Source organism: Belonocnema kinseyi, chromosome 4 (genome assembly GCF_010883055.1).
Source record: "Belonocnema kinseyi isolate 2016_QV_RU_SX_M_011 chromosome 4, B_treatae_v1, whole genome shotgun sequence".
Classification (NCBI taxonomy): Eukaryota; Metazoa; Arthropoda; class Insecta; order Hymenoptera; family Cynipidae; genus Belonocnema; species Belonocnema kinseyi.
The window spans coordinates 38463707-38483416 of NC_046660.1; the positions used below are offsets into that span (position 1 = coordinate 38463707).

Genomic DNA, 19710 nt, shown 5'->3' on the forward strand with positions numbered 1-19710 from the left:
ATCTCATATGGAGTTAAACCCTTTAAATGAAAATGTTTGATTACTGCTCTGAACTCGTTTTTTTCCATTTTTCTTAACGAACAATTTTTTTTTCAATTGGTTGTAAAAACACGTAAACTCAGAAGATGTGGACTGTGGCTGCACCATATATCTAGTCGGGAGTGATGCTGACTGAAAACAGATGATTTGGAGCGATTCGCGCGCCATCTGTTGGTCATTCTAAGGACTTATTGAACTACCCTCGTATTTAGAAATTTCAAACATCTTTAAATTCTTTGCGATATCTTTTGGAATTTTTTAAGAGTCCTTGAAACATTTTGTAATATTTTACATCTATTAGAATCTTGGATACTTCTGTGGAATATTTCTGAAATCTGAACATTCTTTGTGAAATATTTTGAAATCGTTAAAACCTTTGTGAAATTTTCTGAAACATTTTGAAATCCTCAAATCTACTGGAATCTTTAAAATATATTGGAATATTGGAAATCTCTGTGAAATATTTCTGAAATCCTTAAATTCCTTGTGGAATCTTTTGAAATTTTTTTAATGATTCTGAAATTTTCTGAAACATTATAAAATGTTGGAAATCTACTGGAATCTTTGAAATATTTGAAAATTCAAAAAATATATGTGAAATTTTTTAATTCTTTGCGAAATATTTTGGAATCTCGTACGAGTCTTTAAAATATTTTGAAATATTTTATATCTATTGTCGAACCCTGGAAATTTCTGTGGAATATTTTAGAAATCGGAAAATTCTTTGTGAAATCTTTTAAAATCGTTAAAACCCTTGTGAAATTTTCTGAAACATTTTGAAATATTTGAAATAATTTATATCTATTGGAATCTTGGAAATCTCTGTGGAATATTTCTGAAATCTGAAAATTCTTTGTGAAATTTTTTAAAATTTTTTTAATGATTCTGAAATTCTCAGAAAAATTTTAAAATATTTGAAATCTACTGGAATCTTTGAAATATTTGGATATTTAAAAAATATTTAATAAAATTTTTTATTCTTTGCGAAATATTTTGGGATTTTTACGAGTCTTTAAAATATTTTAAAATATTTTATATCTATTGTGGAACCTGGAAATTTCTGCGAAATATTTCTGAAATCTAAGCATTCTTCGTGAAATCTTTTGAAATTGTTAAAACCTTTGTGAAATTTTCTGTAACATTTTGAAATGTTTGTAGTCTATTGGAACTTTTTAAATATTTCTGAAATTTTTTAAATGTTCGTCAAATCTTTTAATTCTTTGCGAAATCTATTAGAATCTTGGAAATCTCTGTGGAATATTGCTAAAATCTTTGAATTCTTTTTTAAATATTTTGGAATTTTTTAATGATTCTGAAATGTTTGAAACCTGCTGGAATCTTTGAAATTTTTACAAATTTCAAAAATCTTTGTGAAATCCTTAAAGTCTTTGCGAAATATTTTGGAACCTTTTACGATTTTTTGAAATATTTTGAAATGTTTTATATCCATTGGAATCTTGGATACTTTTGTGGAATATTTCTGAAATCTGAACATGCTTTGTTAAATCTTTTGAAATCGTTAAAACTTTTGTGAAATTTTCTGAAACACTTTGAAATTGTAAAATGATTTGATGAAACAAATCAATCCTTTCTTCGACCGTTGATATTTATTGATTTCAAATCGTAGATTTCAAATTCTTTATGTCTTACGGTCCAATCGTAAATCATCGTTCCATCAAATCATTTTACAATTAACAAGTCAACAACGTTTTTGGACAACATGGGTTATTTATCTTACATCCTTGAGAGGTTTAAGAACCTTTGAAAAAGGTACGCATGTGTACTGAAACGTCAGGAAGTTTTGAAAGGGGTTTTTTCTATTAAATAAATATCTGAGTTTCGAAGAACATGTTTTTTGACTCATATTTATTTTTTCGATTTACGATTGGACCGTAAGACATAAAGAATTTGAAATCTACGATTTGAAATCAATACATTTTGAAATCTTTGAAATCTACTGTAATCTTTGAAATATATTGGAATCTTGGAAATCTCTGTCAAATATTTCTGAAATCTTTAAATTCTTTGTGGAATCTTTTGACATTTTTAAAATGATTATGAAATTTTCTGAAACATAAAATGTTTGAAATCTTCTAGAATCATTGAAATATTTGGAAATTTTTTTAATTTTTTCATTCTTTGCGAAATCTTTGAGAGTCTTGAAATATTTTTTATCTATTGTGGAATCCTGGAAATTTCTGTGGAATATTTCTGAAGTCTGAACATTCTTTGTGAAATCTTTTAAAATCCTTCTGAAATGTTCGTAAACATTTTGAAATGTTTGAAATTTACTGGAATATTTGGAATGTTTGGAATTTTTTAATCTTTGCGAAATCTTTAAGTTCCTTGCAAAATCTTTTGAAATATTTTATATCTATTGGAATCTTGAAAATATATATGGAATATTTCCTAAATCTGAAAATTCTATGTGAAATCTTTTGAAGCCGTTAAAACCTTTGTGAAATTTTCTGAAACTTTTTGAAATGTTTAAAATCCACTGGAATCTTTGAAATATTTGAAATATATTGTAATCTTGGAAATCTCGGTAAACAAATTTCTGATATCTTCAAATTCTTTGTGAAATCTTCAAAGCCTTTATGAAATTTTCTGAGATATTTTGAAATGTTTGAGATCTACTAGAATCTTTGAAATATTTGAAAATTTTAAAAATATTTGTGAAATTTTTAAATTCTTTGCGAAATCTTTTGGAATCTTTTACTCTTGAAATATTTTGAAATATTTTATATCTATTGTGGAATCCTTGACATTTCTGTGGAATATTTCTGAAATCTGAAAATTCGTTGTGAAATTTTTAAAAATCGTTAAAACCCTTGTGAAATTTTCTGAAACATTTCGAAATATTTTAAATGTATTTGAATCTTGGAAATCTCGGCGAAATATTTCTGAAATCTTTAGATTCTTTGTGAAATCTTTTGAAATTTTTTCAATTAATCTGAAATTTTCTGAAACATTTTGAAATGTTTGAAATCTACTGGAATCTTTGAAATATTTGGAAACTGTTTTAATCTTTGCGAAATCTTTAAATTCTTTGCAAAATCTTTTGAAATCTTTTTGAGTCTTTAAAATATTTTGAAATAATTTATATCTATTGGAATCTTGGAAATCTCTGTGGAATATTTCTGAAATCTGAAAATTCTTTGTGAAATCTTTTGAAATCGTTAAAACCCTTTTGAAATTTTCTGAAACATTTTGATATTTTTAAAATTCACTAGAACTTTCAAATATTTGAAATATATTGGAGTCTTGGAAATCTCTTTAAAAAAATGTCTGATATTTTCAAATTCTTTAGGAAATCTTCAAAGCCTTTATGAAATTTGCTTAAATATTTTGAAATGTTTGAAGTCTACTGGAATTTTTGAAATATTTGGAAATTTTTGAAATATCTGTGAAATTTTTTAATTTTTGCGAAATCTTTTGGAATTTTTTAGTTTTGAAATATTTTGAAATATTTTATATCTATTGTGGAATCCTGGAAATTTCTGTGGAATATTTCCGAAATCTGAAAATTCGTTGTAAAATCTTTAAAAATCGTTAAAACTCTTGTGAAATTTTCGAGAAACATTTTGAAATATTTGAAATATATTTGAACCTTAGAAATCTCTGCGAAATATTTCTGAAATCTTTAAATTCTTTGTGAAATCTTTTGAAATTTTCTTAATTAATCTAAAATTTTCTGAAACATTTTGAAATGTTTGAAATATTGGGAAATTTTTCCAATCTTCGCGAAATCTTTAAATTCTTTGTAAAATATTTTGGAATCTTTTACAAGTCTTTGAAATATTTTGAAATATTTTATATCTATTGTGGAATCCTAGAAATTTCTGTTTAATATTTCCGAAATCTGAAAAATCTTTGTGAAATCTTTTAAAATCGTTAAAACCCTTGTGAAATTTTTTGAAACATTTTGAAATATTTGAAATATATTGGAATCTTGTAAATCTCTGCGAAATATTTAAATTCTTTGTGAAATCTTTTGAAATTTTTTTAATTATTCTGAAATTCTCTAGAACATTTTGAAATGTTTGACATCTACTGGAACTATTGAAATTTATTAAAAAAATTTTAATCACTGCGAAATCTTTCAATTCTTCACGAAATGTTTTGAAATATTTTTGAGTTTTTGAAATATTTAATGTCTATTGAAATCTTGGAAATCTCTGTGTAATACTTCTGAAGTCTAAAAGTTCTCTGTGAAATCTTTTGAAATCTTAAAAACATTTGTAAAATTTTCTGAAATATTTTGAAATCTACTGGAATCTTACAAATATTCGTGAAATCTTTAAGAACTTCGTGAAATCTTTTGAAATCTTCCTGGAAATCATTAAATTCTTTGCGAAATCTTCTAAAATATTTTTATATCTGTTGGAATCTGTGAATTTTTAAATTTTCCACTCTTTTAAATAACCAGGAAAAAAGTAACAATTGATCTGCAGAAGATCGTGTATTTAAAAATATGCGTCGGGTAGGCACTATGTCTGTTTCTTTTTAAATGCTTCTATTTTTAAATTGAAAGTTTTACCTCACGCTTTTTCTTTATTTGAGTACTTTATTACTTTAAGAGTTTCTTGACTAAATATTTCTTTTCTTGATTAAAGAATAAGTAAACTTATTTTATTTTTCCAAAAGGATAGAACTTTTGTGGAATTGAGAATCTCAATGAAAATATTTGATGTTACTTTAGGGACGACGAAGGAGACGAAGCAGCGTCTCACGCTGTTCAGCAAGGCGACGGTCCAGCGATATCTACCTCCGGAAATCCATTTCTGGATGTTCCAAACATCACTGGTGCTACTGAATATAAAAAGGGTTATGTCATGCGCAAGTGCTGCTATGATTCCAATGGAAAGAAAAGTACAGATTAAATTTTTTAACAAAGTCTTGATTATTTATTTAAAAACGGATTTTAATCATATCGCGTTTTTTAATTTGTTTTTCAGCGCCTTTTGGAAAGAGAGGGTGGAAAATGTATTATTGTACATTAAGAGAACTTGTATTATATTTGCACAAAGACGAACACGGCTTCCGAAATGATAGTTTACACAATGCCATACGTATTCATCACGCGCTAGCGACGAAAGCGTCTGATTATACGAAAAAGCAGTATGTCTTCAGGTTACAGACTGCCGATCAAGCGGAGTACCTCTTTCAAACTAGGTAAGTTATTTTTTAATTATTATTATAGATAAAAAAAATAGCATTTCCATACAATTTTAATATTAATTTTGAATTTAATTGGCTTTCAGTGACCTGTAATTTTTATTTGTATGTAAGATTTTATCCCTGCAGGAATTAGAAGCAAAGAAATAAATAATAAAGTTAATCTGGAATTTTTTATTATAATAATTTTGAAGATGTATAAATAAAAATTCTAAAAATGTTGAGGATGAAATTTCTAGTATTTATTTTGAAATCTTTTAAAATAAAGAAATACGGAATGCTAATCATAAAAATTATAGAATTTATAATGGTAAAACTTACAACTTGCATCATTTTTCATTGTAAGTTTTTGAAATTAAAAACTCTTCAATTTTAGAGATTTACGATTCAAAGTTCTGCAATTTTGAAGAATGAAAATTGAAAAGTCTTGAATTTTGAAGATATGCAATTTAAAATTCTTTAATTTTGAAATGGGTATATTTTTAAATGTTTTTTTTGTGATAAATAAATGTAGAATTGAATTATGTATTTCTACATATATTTCTACATAAATATAAATCTTTGAAAATATTTGCAATCTTTCAAATCGATTGGAATCTTGGAATCTCTAAAATTGTTGTGAAGTATTTTTAAATTTGTGAAATCTATTGGAATCTTTTAAATCTTCTGAAATCTTTTTAATTTTAAATGTTCTCTATGAAATCTCAACCTTTCAAATATATTAAATATTATTAATTCATTAATTAGTTTATAATTAATAATTATATTGTTATATTTAATATATTCCAGAGAAATTTCCAAGATTCAAATAGATATAAAATATTCCAAAGGCTCAAGAAGATTTTAAAAGATTTCGCGAAAAATTGGTCCATTTTCCAAATTGATGAAATGTCTAATGAAAATTTTCAATTTTAAAGATGTGTAGATCAAAATTCCTAAATTTGGTTTTTTTGTAGATCAAAAGTCAAGTTTTTCATTCTAAATTTTTTTAATTTTACAAATTAATAATAATTTTAAAGTATAAATTTTGGAAAAGTTACAACTGAAAATGCTGGAATTTTAAAAATACAGGAACATGCGTATGTTTCAGAAAATTTCACAAGGGTTTTAACGATTTTAAAAGGTTTCACAAAGATTTTTCAGATTTCAGAAATATTTCACAGAAATTTCCAGGATTCCACAATAGATATAAAATATTTCAAAATATTTTAGACTCTAAAAGATTCCAAAGGATTTCGCAAAGAATAATAATAAAAATTCAATTTTGAAGATACACAATTAGAAATACTTCCATTTTAAAATTGTATTCATAAAAGTTCTTAAATTTTATGTTTTTATTTTTATATTTATTATTTAATTTTTATGTTTTACCATTCAAAGTTTTACAATTTTAAAGAGATAAAATTAAAAACTTTGTAATTTAAAAAGAATATGAATAAAAATGATTAAATTTTGATTATTTTGAAGATCGAAAGTCGACGTTTCATTTCTAAATCTTCCAAATCAAAGAAATTTTGCATGTTAAATATCAAAAAACATCATTTGTAATTGTAACACTTAAAAGATGCATTAACTTTTATTCATAATTAAAAAAAAATCAAAACTCTTCCATTTTAACGAATTGCAATTTAAAATTCTTCAATTTTGAAATAGGTATATCTCGAATTTTTTTAATAGTTGAATTTTGCAGAATTAGAATTCAAAACTCTGAGTTTTAAAGATGGATAAATGAAAATTCTTAAATTTTGATGATTTTGACGATGCAAAGTCAAATTTTCAATTCTCAATCTTCCAAATTGAAAACATTTCTAATGCGAATCTGAAACTTGCATAATTTTAATTTATAGATTTTGAACATATAGAATTTGCAATTATTCCATTTATAAGATTTATATTTTAAATGTATGTAATTTTTAACGTTTCTTTTTAATAGTTCAATTTAAAAGATTTGCAATTGAAAACTCTTCAATTTTGAATAAGTTTAAATAAAAATCCCTAAAAATTTTATTATTATCCAAATCAAGTTTTCAATTTTAAATCTTCCAAGTTGAAGAAATTTCGAATTTAAAACTTAAAAACTAGAGAATTTCGAATTTTTAAACTTGAGACTAATATAATTTTTTATTGTAAATTTATTCAAAATTAAAACCTTTAATTGTGAACATTTAAAATTTGTAGTTCTACAATCTTTAAGAGATTCCATTTAAAACTTTTTAGTTTTAACGACTAAAAAATAAATATTCATAAAGTTGGATGATTTGGAGATCAAAGTTAAGCTTTCAATTCTTAATCTCTCAAATGGAAGAAATTTCAAATGTAAATAATCCAATTTTTTAGAAATTTAGAAATTCAGAAAAATTAGGTTTTTTTTATGAAGTGAAGATTAAAAGTCAAGATTTTAATTACAAATCTTTCAAATTGAAGCAATTTGAAATTTTAATCATCAAATTTATTGAACCTTCGATTCTAACAATTACAACTTGCATAATTTTTAATTTTCAAAATTAATAACTCTTCAATTGAAAAAATTTAAAATTCTCTAATTCTGAAGATTTACAATTGATAACTGCAGTTTTTAACAAAAATAAATTGGAAAGTTATTCCAATTTTAAGATTGCTATTTTACAGGTATATAATTTTTAACTCTTTTTTTGATATTTCAATTTCGAAGATTTACATTTTAATATTGTTAAATCTTAAAGATTTTAAATTTATAAATTTGGAATATTTGCAATTGAAGACTCTTTAATGATTAATGTGTATAAAAGAAAATAATTCAATTTTGATCAATAAAAGATTTCAATCATTTGAAGAGATTTCAAAGTGTTTGAAATATTTTAGGATAGAGAATTTTCTATAATTTCGGAAGATATGGAATTTTATTCTTATTCATTTGTTACGAATTTCTTTTAAATTCTTTGCAATTCTTTAGATTTTTTTAATTCACTTGAATTCTTCTAAATTTACTCAATTCTACTTAATTTAATGGATTTCAAAAAAAAAAGGTAAATCAATTGATAAAATATTTATAATATTCTAATGTGCTTTTTTTCTTCAAATTCCTTAGAATTTTCAAGAGCTTTAAAAAATATCAAGAGATTTCAAAATATTTTAAAGGATTTACAATATTTTAGGGTATTTTAAAAGATTTCCCAGGCATTTTCAAGAGTTTTAAACAATTTTAAGAGATTTCCCGGGATTTTAATAAGTTTAAGGGATTTAAAAATATTTGCTTGGGGTTTTAAATAATTTCGGAAGGCATACTATGGTATGCGATGATATTTTAATGGATTTCAAATAATTTATCCACAAGAAGTGAGGGATTTCGTAGGTTTCAAAGATTTCAAGAGATTTTCCAACACTGTTTGCAATTCATTTGGAATTCCCCCTGAATTCTTATTAATTTATACTGAATGTTTGTAAATTCTTTTGAGTTCTTCTAAATTCTACTCAATTACTACTCAATTAATTTTTTCTATATTTTATTGAGTTTTTTTCATTTCTCGTAAAATTCTTTAAATTCACTCAAATTTTATTTTAATGAATGGAATTTTTTCAATTTACACAATTTTTTTCCAATTTATTTGAATTTTTTAGAATTCAATTTCAATTGTTTTTTAGCCATTGATAACTTATTTGATTAGAAATTGGTAGGAAGTATTTTTGGAATTCACCCTGAATTCTTTCAAAATCTCTTGAATTTCTTTAATTTATTGGAATTCTTCTAAATTCACTCAATTCTACTTAATTCAATTGATTAAAATTTTTTTAAAATTTGTTTATTGAATTGATTCTAGTCTTTTAAGCCCTCTCTAAATTCCTAAGCATTTCATCAGATACTTTTCAATTCCTTTGAATATTTCGAAGTTCTTTTCATAATTACTGAATTCAATTAAGGTTTTTCATATTTTAAAATTGTTTGCAATTCATTTGGAATTCGCCCTGAATTCTTATTAATTTATACTGAATTCTTTTACATTCTTTTGAATTCTTCTAAATTCTACTCAATTCATTTAATCAATTTCTTGAAAATTATCTTTAATTCTTCCAAACTTTTATTCCTTTTTTTAAAATTGTTTTGAATTCACTTAATTGTTTTTTTTAATTCAGCTTAATTTTTTATGAATTTTATTGAGTTCTTCTCATTTCTACTAAAATTCTCTAAATTCACTCAAATTTTATTTTAATCAATGGAATTTTTTCGATTTACAAAATTTTTTCCCCATTCATTTGAATTTTTTAGAATTCAACTTCAATTGTTTTGTAGTCATTGATAACTTATTAGGCTAGAAATTAGTAAAAAGTATTTTTGGAATTCACCCTGAATATTTCGAAGCTCATTTCATAGTTACTGAATTCAAGTAAGCTTTTTCATATTTTTAAATTGTTTTCAATTGATTTGATTTTGTTTTGAATTCACCTTAAATTTTTATGAGTTTAATCGATTTTTTCCCATTTTCCTTATATTCCTCTAAATTTATTTCAATTTTACGGAGATGAATGATTTTTTTTTTTAATTTTAAAATTTGATCCAATTCATTTGAGTTTGTTCGAATTTAACTTGAATTATTTTGTAGTCTTATGAATTTTGGTTCCTATATTTTATCCTGTCAGGACCATAAGGCCTGGTTTATATATTTGGTAACATTTTCCAAAATTGTAACACAATATTTATATTTTTCACTCTGTGGTCTAGAAAATATTAAAACCTTCATATCGTAATTATGAGAAATATTGTGTGGATATAAAGTTGGGAGTTGGCAATTTTAGAACTGGCTTATTATACACAGCAGGCGAGCGATTCAGAAACTAGGAGACATGTGAAAGATTCCAATTTAAATAAAGCGCATAGAATAAGCATTCAGCTTGTTTAATGCAGCATTATTGGCAGCTTTTGTATTCTCTCTAGCAACAGGAAATACGATCACGTCGAAGATCTATTCTGCGAATATCGTACGAAATTTCTTTCATTGTATAACTCTTAAAACTGGAACTAAAAATGCTTGTAACTCGTCACGAATAAGAATTTTTCTTCTTTTTCTTTATATATTTTTATATTTTTATAAATAGAAGAACAAACAGGGACGTTGCTAGGCCTGGAACACTTGGAAAAATCGTGAGATTTTGAAAAAGTTATGGAAAATCTTGAAAAGTTATGGGATTTTGTTAAAGTGACAGGATTTTTAAACCCAGAACAAACCCCTTAGGTTGGAAAACGAGTCACCGGGGCACTTTTGAAGTTGGAATTTCTAAAGCCAGCTTTTAGAGAAAAAAGAATCTTTGTGAAATCTTTAAGTTCTTTGCAAAATCTATTGAAATTTTCGTGAAATATTTCTGAAATCTTAAAATTCTTTGTGAAATCTTCAAAAATCTGTTGAAATGTTTGAAATCGTTGTGAAATATTTCGAAATCTTTCAACTCCTTGCGAAATCTTCTGAACTCTTTTAAAACCTTTTGAATTTTTGAAATGTATTGGAATCTTTGAAATATTTCTGACATATTTGATTTCTACGGTATCTTCTGATATTTTTTAAAATCCTCTGGAATCTTTAATTTTTGTAAAATATTTGTGAAATCTTTCAAATTTCTTGAGTCTTTTTAAATTTGCGAAATCTATTGGAATTTTTCAATTCTTTGTAAAATCTTCTGAAATATTTTGATATCTTTTGGAATCTCTTAAATCTTTTGAAATATTTTTAATTTATTGGCATTTTGATAATCTCTGTTAATTCTTTTTTACCTTTTAAAACCTCTGAAAGCTACTGGAAACTTCGAAATCTTTGTGAAATATTAAAAATATTATGGATTTTGTAACCTATGTGAAATCTACTGGAATGTTTTTAAAAAGTCTTTTTGAAATTTTTTCATTTTTTGCGAAATCTTCTGAAATGTTTAAAAATCTTTGCAATCTTTGAAATCTATTGGAATTTTGGAAATCTTTCTGAAATATTTTATCTTTTTATGAAATCTTCTAAAATATTTACAAATTTTCTGGAATCTTTAATCTTTGTGAAATATTTGTCAAATCTTAAAAATTTTTGTGAAGTATTTTTAAATTTGTGAAATCTATTGAAATGTTTTAAATTTTCTGAAATGTTAAAAAAAATTTAAACCTCTGAGAAGTCCTTTGAAATATTTTGAAGTCTTCGAAATATAATGAAATCTTTGAATTCTTTGCCAAATCTTCTTAAATATTTTAGTCTTTGAAATCTGTGTTTAGTCTTTTGAAATCTATCAAATTCTTAAATCTTTTGAATCTCTGTGTGATATTGAAATGATTTGCAAAGTCTTCTATAATATTTTGAAATCTTTCTGAAATTTTTTTAAATCTTTTAAAAATATTTGGAATCTTTGAAATCTTCGGAAATAGACTGAAGTCTTTGAAATCTTCGTGAATCTTTAAAAATCTTCTGAAATTTTTTTGAATATTTGAAATCTTTATAAAATACTTGAATCTTTTGAAATCTTCTGAAATGTTTTGAAATCTTTCAAATCTGCGGAAATAATTAAAAATCGATTGGAATCTTTAAAATATTTTGGAATATTTTACTCGTTGTAAAATCTTTGTCAAATCTTTTTACATTCGTCTGAAATCTTCTAAAATTTATTGGAAATTGCAATGTTTGAAATCTTCCTAAATTTAAAAAAATTGAAATCTCTGTGAAATCTTCTGTAATATTTTTTATTCTTCGAAATCTTCGCGTAGGCATTAAAATCTGTGTGATGTCTTCTGAAATATTTCAAAGCTTTTAAAATTGTTGTGAAATTTTCTTTGCAATTCTTTTCTTTGTATGTTCTTTGCAAAATCTTGTGAAATATTTTCAAATCTTTATGAAATTGTTGAAATTTTTCTGAAATCCTCAAATCTTTTAAATCTTTGTGTGATATTGAAATTATTTGCAAAGTCTTCTGTACTATTTTGAAATCTTTTGAAATGTTTCAAAAATATTTTCAATTTTCATTAATAAATTGAAGTCTGAAATCTTCGTGAATCTTTTCAAGTCTTTCTGAAATCTTCAGAATTTTTTTGGAATGTTTGAAATCGTTGGAATCTTGAAATCTTTGTGAAATATTTAAATCTTTGAAATCTGTGCGAGATTTTAAAAATTCTCTGCGAAACCGACTGAAATATTTTGAAATCTTTCTGAAATAACTTTTTGTTTGCGAAATCTTCTGAGTTCTAAAATCTTTTGGAATATTTTACTCGTTGTGAAATCTTTGAAATTAAAAAAAAAAAATTCTGAAATCTGAAATCGTTAGAAATTTTTGAAATCTCGGTGAAATCTTCTGTAATGTTTTTTAATCTTTGAAGTACATTGAAATATTAAAACTCTTTGTGACATTTTTAAAAATATTTTGAAATATATTTGGAATCTCTGTGAAATCTTCTGAAATATTTCTGAAATCTTTGAAATATTTCAAAAACTTTGAAATCCTTGTGAAATCTTTTTGAATCTTTGAAGCACTCGTGAAATCTGTTAGAACCAGTGTGAAATATTTCTGAAATATTTGATATATATGTGATATTTGTGAAATTTTGAAAATCTTCAGTAAGTATTTTTAAAGCTTTAAAATCCAATTCATTACGAAATCCTCCGAAATCTTTAAGAAATTTTTCTGTGTTTTGAAATTGATTTTAATTGACTGGATTTTTTTTATAGAAAAATAGATCTGGAAAATCTGGAAGTCATGTAATTTTAAAAGCAGACTTCTGTATCAACCTTGACACAGAACTAAACCAATTATTTGTATTTTCTAAACGTTCTTGACGTTTTAAAATTTAAATATTGATTTTTTCCAGTGATTCCAAAGAGTTACAGTTGTGGATCGATACGATCAATTTTGTCTGTGCAAGTTTTTCCTGCCAACCGCTTGCTGGCGCGGTAGGCTCTCAGCGAAAGTTTCAGCGGCCTTTACTTCCGTGCAGTCACTCGAAGTTAAGTCTCGTAAGTCAACGTCCACAAACTTTAGAAAATAGAAAACGCCGACAACAAACTTTTATCTTGTTTTTTCCTTTTCTTTTTTAATGGTGCTTCAGATAGAGCAGTTGCGGGATCATGAAGATAGAGTGAGTAAGTTGGAAACTGAGCTAGACGAGCACAGACGACATCCGCCAGAAAGAGGAGCAAAATCACTGACGATTCAAAACTACAAAGAAAAAGACGCTTATCTGCAATATGAGGTAATTTTGCACCATTCAGGGTAGCTTTTTACAAAAGCGGCAAGTTACTTTTTTCAGTTCTTTAATTTTATCATTTAAAAAACAGAATAACACAAAATGTTAATTTAAAAATAAATCTCAAAAATATTGTATTTCCAACAAAATAGATGACTCTTTGAAAAAATTAGTTGAATTTTCAACCAAGAAGTTAAATTTTCAACAGAAAAGTTGGATTTCTAACAAAAAAATTTCAGTCACTTTTTGCAACGAAGCAGTTGTATTTTTAACCCAGAAAAATATAAAGAAAATTCTATTGGAACAAATTAATTTCCGATCCAGGCAGAACAGTATTGCACAAAAGAGTTGAATTTTCAAGTTAAAGGGATCGATTTTCAACAAGAAATATACTTTCCAACCAAGTAATTGAAATTTCTACCAAAATCGTTACATATTTTAAAAACGCATATAAATTTTCAACCAAAAGGTTCAATTTTAAAACCGAAGATATTAATCTTCACCAAAAAAATTGATTTTCAACCTAATAGTTGAAGTTTTTACCAAAATATTATAATTTTCTAAAAAAAAAAAACGAATATTTGATATTATTTGCAACCAACGAATATTTTAATTTGAAGTCAAAGACAGTTGAATCCACTGAATTTGTTAATATTCAAAGCAAAAAGAAGAATTTTGTACCAAACAATTATATTTTCAAACACGTACATATGAATTTTCAGTACAACAAAATTATTTTTCAACTAAATAGTTGAATTATCTGCCAAAATAGTGGAAATTTGAACAAAATACATAAATATTCAACAAAAATATATAAATTCTCAACGAAAAAAAAATAGTTTATATTGCTTCAACCATAAAAGAATCCAAGACAGTCAAATTCAATTTTAAAAAAATAGAAGAATTTTCAACAAAGGAGCTAACTTCCCAACCGAATTAGATTAATTTTCTATTGAAATAGTTAATTTTCACAAACCAAAAATGAGATTTTTGTATCAAAAGGTATAAATTTTGAAACAAAAAAGCCGAATTTTTGATCAGGAAAAAAATGTTCCACACAATTTTTGAATTTTTAAGCCAAAAAGATGAATTTTCAGCAAAAAGTTACTTTTCCACCCAATAGTTGAACTTTCTACAAAAATAGTCGAATAAAAACACAAATACATGAATTTTTTATCAAGTAGTTCAAATTTGAACCATATGATTTAATTTCATTTTCACCTTGATAGTTGATGTTTTTACCAAAATATTTGAATTTTCTACCCCCCCCCCAAACTAATTTTCTAAAAAACAGTTGCATTTTTAAACCGAAAATATGAATTTTCAACCAAAAAGTTATTTTTCAACAAAATATTTGAACTTTCTACAGAAATAGTGGAATTAAAAAAACACATGAATTTTTGACCGCAGTTAGTTAAATTTTCAACCAAAATAGGTGCATTCTGAATGAAAAATGTAGTAGTTGATATTATTTTGAAGAAAAAATATTTTAATATGAGAGATTTTTGATTTAAAGTTAAATATTTCGAATTAAAAAGTCAACTATTATATTTTTGGTTCAAAATTAATCTCTTTTAGTTAAAAATTCTACTGTTTGGTTGACAATTTATTTATTTTGTGTCAAATTTAACTATTGTTCGAAAATAGAGAGAAAATCCTTACTTTTGGATTTAAAACTTATCTTTCTTGGTTGAAAATTCAACTATCTTCCAAAAACTTAGTCCTTTTGGATTGAAAATGTGAATTTTGGTTGAAGTTTAATCTTTTCTATTAAATAGTTCGATAATGTGATTAAAGATTCATCTTTGTAGATAAAAAATTTATCTTTTTGCTTGAAAATTCAACTATATGATTGAAAAAACAATTATTTGATTAAAAATTCATCTTTTTGGTTTGAAAATTCAACTTTCTTATAGAAAATTTGTCTATTTGAGTTGAAAATTCAGCTATTTGATTTTTGTTTTATGTTTATATAATTTCTTTAGGTTAAAAAATCAACTATTTGGTGAAAAAAGTCAACTTTTCAGGTGAAAATTCGTTTCTTTTGCTTGAAAGTTTAACTACTTGATTATAAATGCAACTTTTTGGTTGAAATTAAATTTTTTTGGTTGGAAATTTAATTATTTGGTTAAAAATTCAATCTTTCTTGGTTGAAAGTGAACTTTTTTGTTGAAAAATCATCTTTTCAGATTAAAAAGTAAAATATTTTCTAAAATATTAGAATTTTTGCTGGAAAATTCAACTCTTTTATTAAAAATTCATCTTTTTTGGTTGAATTTTCAACCAAAAAAGATTTTCTACCCAATGAGATGAATTTTTTACTACTAAAATTAATTTTTAATCAAACATTTGCATTAATAGCCAAATAGATGACCTTTCCAGAGACAAATTTTCCAAAAAATAGTTAAATATTTAACCAAATAGTACAATTTTCAAGCAAAAAGGATGAATTTTCTCGAAGAGAGTTGAATTTTAAAAAAAGTTACTTTTTATCCAAGGAAGATACATTGTTGACCAAGCACGATGAATTTTCTACTGTAAGAGATTAATTTTCAATTTAAAAGGATGAATTTTTAACAACATATAGTTGAATTTTCGACCAGAAATGATGACTTTATCAAAATAGTTAAATTTTTCAAAAATAATTAGATTTTTAACAAGATTATTAAACTTCAAACCACATAGTTTAATTTTCGACATGAAAAGATGCATTTTTAATCAAATGTTTGAAATTTTCATCAAAAAACATTAAAATTCAATTAATTATTTTAATTTTCAAGACAAAAAAACAAATTTTTTAGAAGAAAGTTTAATTTTTATAAAAAAGGTTCCTTTTCAAAAAATAGGTATGACTTTTCTGCTATGAAAGGTAAATTTTCAATAAAAGAGTAAGTTTTTAATCTAAGAATTCGAATTTTTATGAAAAAAATGTGGATCTCTAAATCGGAAAAAAGGAATTTTTAACAAAAGAGATCATTTTCAAGCAAAAAAGAGCATTTTCAAGCAAGAAAGATGAATTTTTAACAAGATAGTTGAATTCTAAACCAGAAAGTTGAACCTTCAACAAACAGGAGTAGTTTTCTACTGATAACGATGAATTTTCAAAAAAAGACATGAATTTTGTACCAAATAGATAAATTTTTAACTTACTCAATATACAGGATAAAGCTAAAAAAATGAAATATTTTAATTTTCTGATAAAACATTTGAGAAAAAAACAACTTTGAAAAAAAACGAATTTTCAACAAAATTGTTACATTTTCCACTAAAAAGATGTATTTTCTACTAAGAAGATTAATGTTTTATAATACTATTTTTATAATACTATAATACTATTTTATAATATAATACTATTATAATACTATTTATAATACTATTTTATAATACTATTCAAAATTATTAATTTAATTAAAGAAATCATCAATATAATTAGAATAAAGACAAATTTCCAAATTATCCAAAATAAAAACGATAAAGGTCAACCAAACATGGAATACTTAAATTTTTTGATTAAAAAATAATATTTTTTTAACAAAACATTAATTTTTAACCAAGAAGATGAATTCTAAACAAAATTATTTAGATTTTCAGCCAAAAGGATGAATTATTATCTACAAAAAAGTTTAATTTTCAATCAAATATTTTAATTTTCAACCAAATTGTGTAATTTTCTTGTAAAAATTGGGATTTTTCTTTAAAAGAGTAGAATTTTTAACGTATAAGGTCACTTAAAAGCAAGTATTTGGATTTTCAACTATAATATTATGAATCCATAATAAATTATATGTTTTCACAAAGCAGTTCATTTTCAAGTCAAATAATCAACTTTTTAACTAGAAAGGATGAATTCTCAACAAAGCGTGAAACAGTTGATATTTCAAACCTATTTTTGAGTTGAAAAGTCAATTCAAATCTTTTTCTGAAAATTTGTCTTTTTGTTTTAAAAGTTCACCTGTTTTAGTATAATTTTCATTTTTCTTGGACAAAAATACAACTGTTTGGTTAAAAATGTAATAAATTTGTTAAAAAGTCATATTTTTTGTTTAAAAATTAGGTTATTTAATAGGAAATTAACGTATTGTTTACAATTATTTTTTTGGTGTTCGAAAGTGAACTGGAATCTTCTTTGGATGAAAATTTAACTATTTTTTCACGGTTTTTTTCTCCAAAATTCACATTTTTAGGAGATATTTCATCTTTCTTAAATAAAATGCAAATGTTCGTTTAAAAATACAACTCTTATTCGAAAGTTTGTTTTTTTTTTACTTTAAACATTACTTGCTTTAGCAGAAATTACATCTTTCCTTGATAAAAATACAACCGTTTGGTTGAAAATTCAACAATTTTGTTCAAAATTTCTACTTTTTGGTTGAAAATTCTGCTGCTTTGTTGAAAATTAAACTATTTTTTAGAAAATTTACTTTTTGTTTAAATTGAATATTTTGGGGTTAAAAAGAGAACTAAAATACTTTCTGGATGAAAATTATTTTACAAATTTCATCTTTCATTGTAAAGTCAAGTCAAATCTTTTTTGAATAAAAATTCAACTATTCCAAAATTTTGTTTAAATGAAACTGTTATCTTTTTTGGAAAAAAATTCAACTGTTTGTTAGAGAATTCCACAATTTTGTTAAAAAGTTATCCTTTTTGGTTAAAAATTCGTCTTTTTGGATTAAAAATTCAATTCCTTTCGTAGAAACTTATTTCTGATATAAAAATTCACATTTTGATAGTGAAAAGTCAAATGAAATCTTTTTAAATAGAAAACTCAACTTTTTTTTAAATTTATCTTTTTGTTATAAAAAAAATCTGTTTTAGTAGAAATGTCATTTTTTTTAAACTGCCACTTTTTGGTTAAAAATTAATCTTCTTTGCTTGAGTGTTGAACTATTTTGTTAAAGATTTATATTTTTAGTTGAAATGTCATCTCCTTAATTAAAATTTTAACTGTTTAGTGGAAAAAATTGATCTTTTTCAGTTGAAGATTCTGCTTTTTGGGTAAAAAAAATAATTTTCCGGGTTTAAACTTTTATTTATGTTGTGTAAAATTACATCAGCTTCATGAAAAATTAATTTTTTGCTGAAAGTCGTATTTTTAGTTTAAAAATTCCATTTTCATAGAGAAAATTGGTCTTTCGGCTTGAAGGTACGGCTTGAATTTTGATAACATTTTATGTCTTTCTTGAGTGAAAAAAATCTTTATTTGTTGAAAATTCGTCTTTTTGGGTTTAAAATTATTTGTTTGCAAATAAATTTCATGTTTATGATTGAAATATAAACTATGATACTTTTTTGCTAAGAATTTATCTTTTTAGTTTGAAAATTCAAGTATTTTTTGAAAAGCCATCTTTTATAGTAGAAAAGATTTTTTTTTTTTAAATAAATGGTTAAATTTAAAAATTTGTATTTGAAATAACTATTTTATTCTGTTTATAAAAGATTATATGTTAAAAGTGTTACAAAATTAAAAGAACAATATTTGAATTATAGTGATCAGGGAATTTTGACAATTAAGTTCTTGGACATCCTGTCTAATTCTACTAGCAATGAATAGCAACAAATTTCTGGAGTTACAAACTGTTTAATTCCTGTCAAAATTTATATAAAAAATCAATAAGTATTTAACTCTTCAAACGGCACACTCCAGCCCAGCATATGTAAACGGTACACTAGTACGAATTGTTTTTTTTTTGCAATGTCAATATTAAATATTTAACGTATTGAACATATTTGTTAAACATAATAAGAAATTTTACAATATAATTTAGCATATATTACGCATATATTCAATATAGAGGGGATAAACCGCTGCAGATGTGACTGCTTAAATGCCAACAAAATTTTAAAAAATCTGGTGCGAATTTGCACTAGTGTACCTTAGAGGTTTTATTATTATTATAAACACTTGAAAGTTTTTTTTTTTCAATTTGAGTTGCCATCCTGACAATGATTCTACTTAAAATTATATTTGTTTATGTATTCCTGAAATCCGGACCGTCCTGACGCGAGAAATTCTAAAATTAAAAAATGGAAATTCGTGAATGTTGCAGTTGAAGAGGTACAAAAGTTACGCCTATCTTATGCGATCGCGATTGGTCTTCGCCGAGGTGGAGCCGCCTCTGGTCGAGAGCAGCATCGGCGAGGTGGACGAAGTATCCGGAGCTCCGCTGAATTCTGACGTGGCACTGGTCCCACCTCCGGTTCCTGATCGTCCAGCCACAAATAGGTACAGTTATAGGGCCGCCATTTACAACCGTAATCTTCTCAATGGCCAGGACTTTGGCTAGGTTATTGGTTGACATGTGATGGGTGTATTT

The 19710-nt window shown here is 24.7% G+C and overlaps 1 protein-coding gene across 4 annotated transcripts in view; it reads left to right on the forward strand.

Annotated features, from left to right (window-relative positions):
- LOC117171154 (PH and SEC7 domain-containing protein 2) overlaps positions 1-19710 on the forward strand; it is a 156317-nt gene that overhangs the window by 123297 nt on the left and 13310 nt on the right. For 2 of the 4 annotated variants that reach the window (XM_033358211.1, XM_033358209.1), the window contains exons 9-13: positions 4742-4911; positions 4998-5214; positions 13019-13163; positions 13256-13399; positions 19444-19619. In XM_033358211.1, the coding sequence (XP_033214102.1) occupies positions 4742-4911; positions 4998-5214; positions 13019-13163; positions 13256-13399; positions 19444-19619 (852 nt within the window). Of the gene's footprint in view, positions 1-4741; positions 4912-4997; positions 5215-13018; positions 13164-13255; positions 13400-19443; positions 19705-19710 lie in introns of those variants that run through there. The other 2 variants (XM_033358208.1, XM_033358210.1) reach the window with 1 other exon arrangement.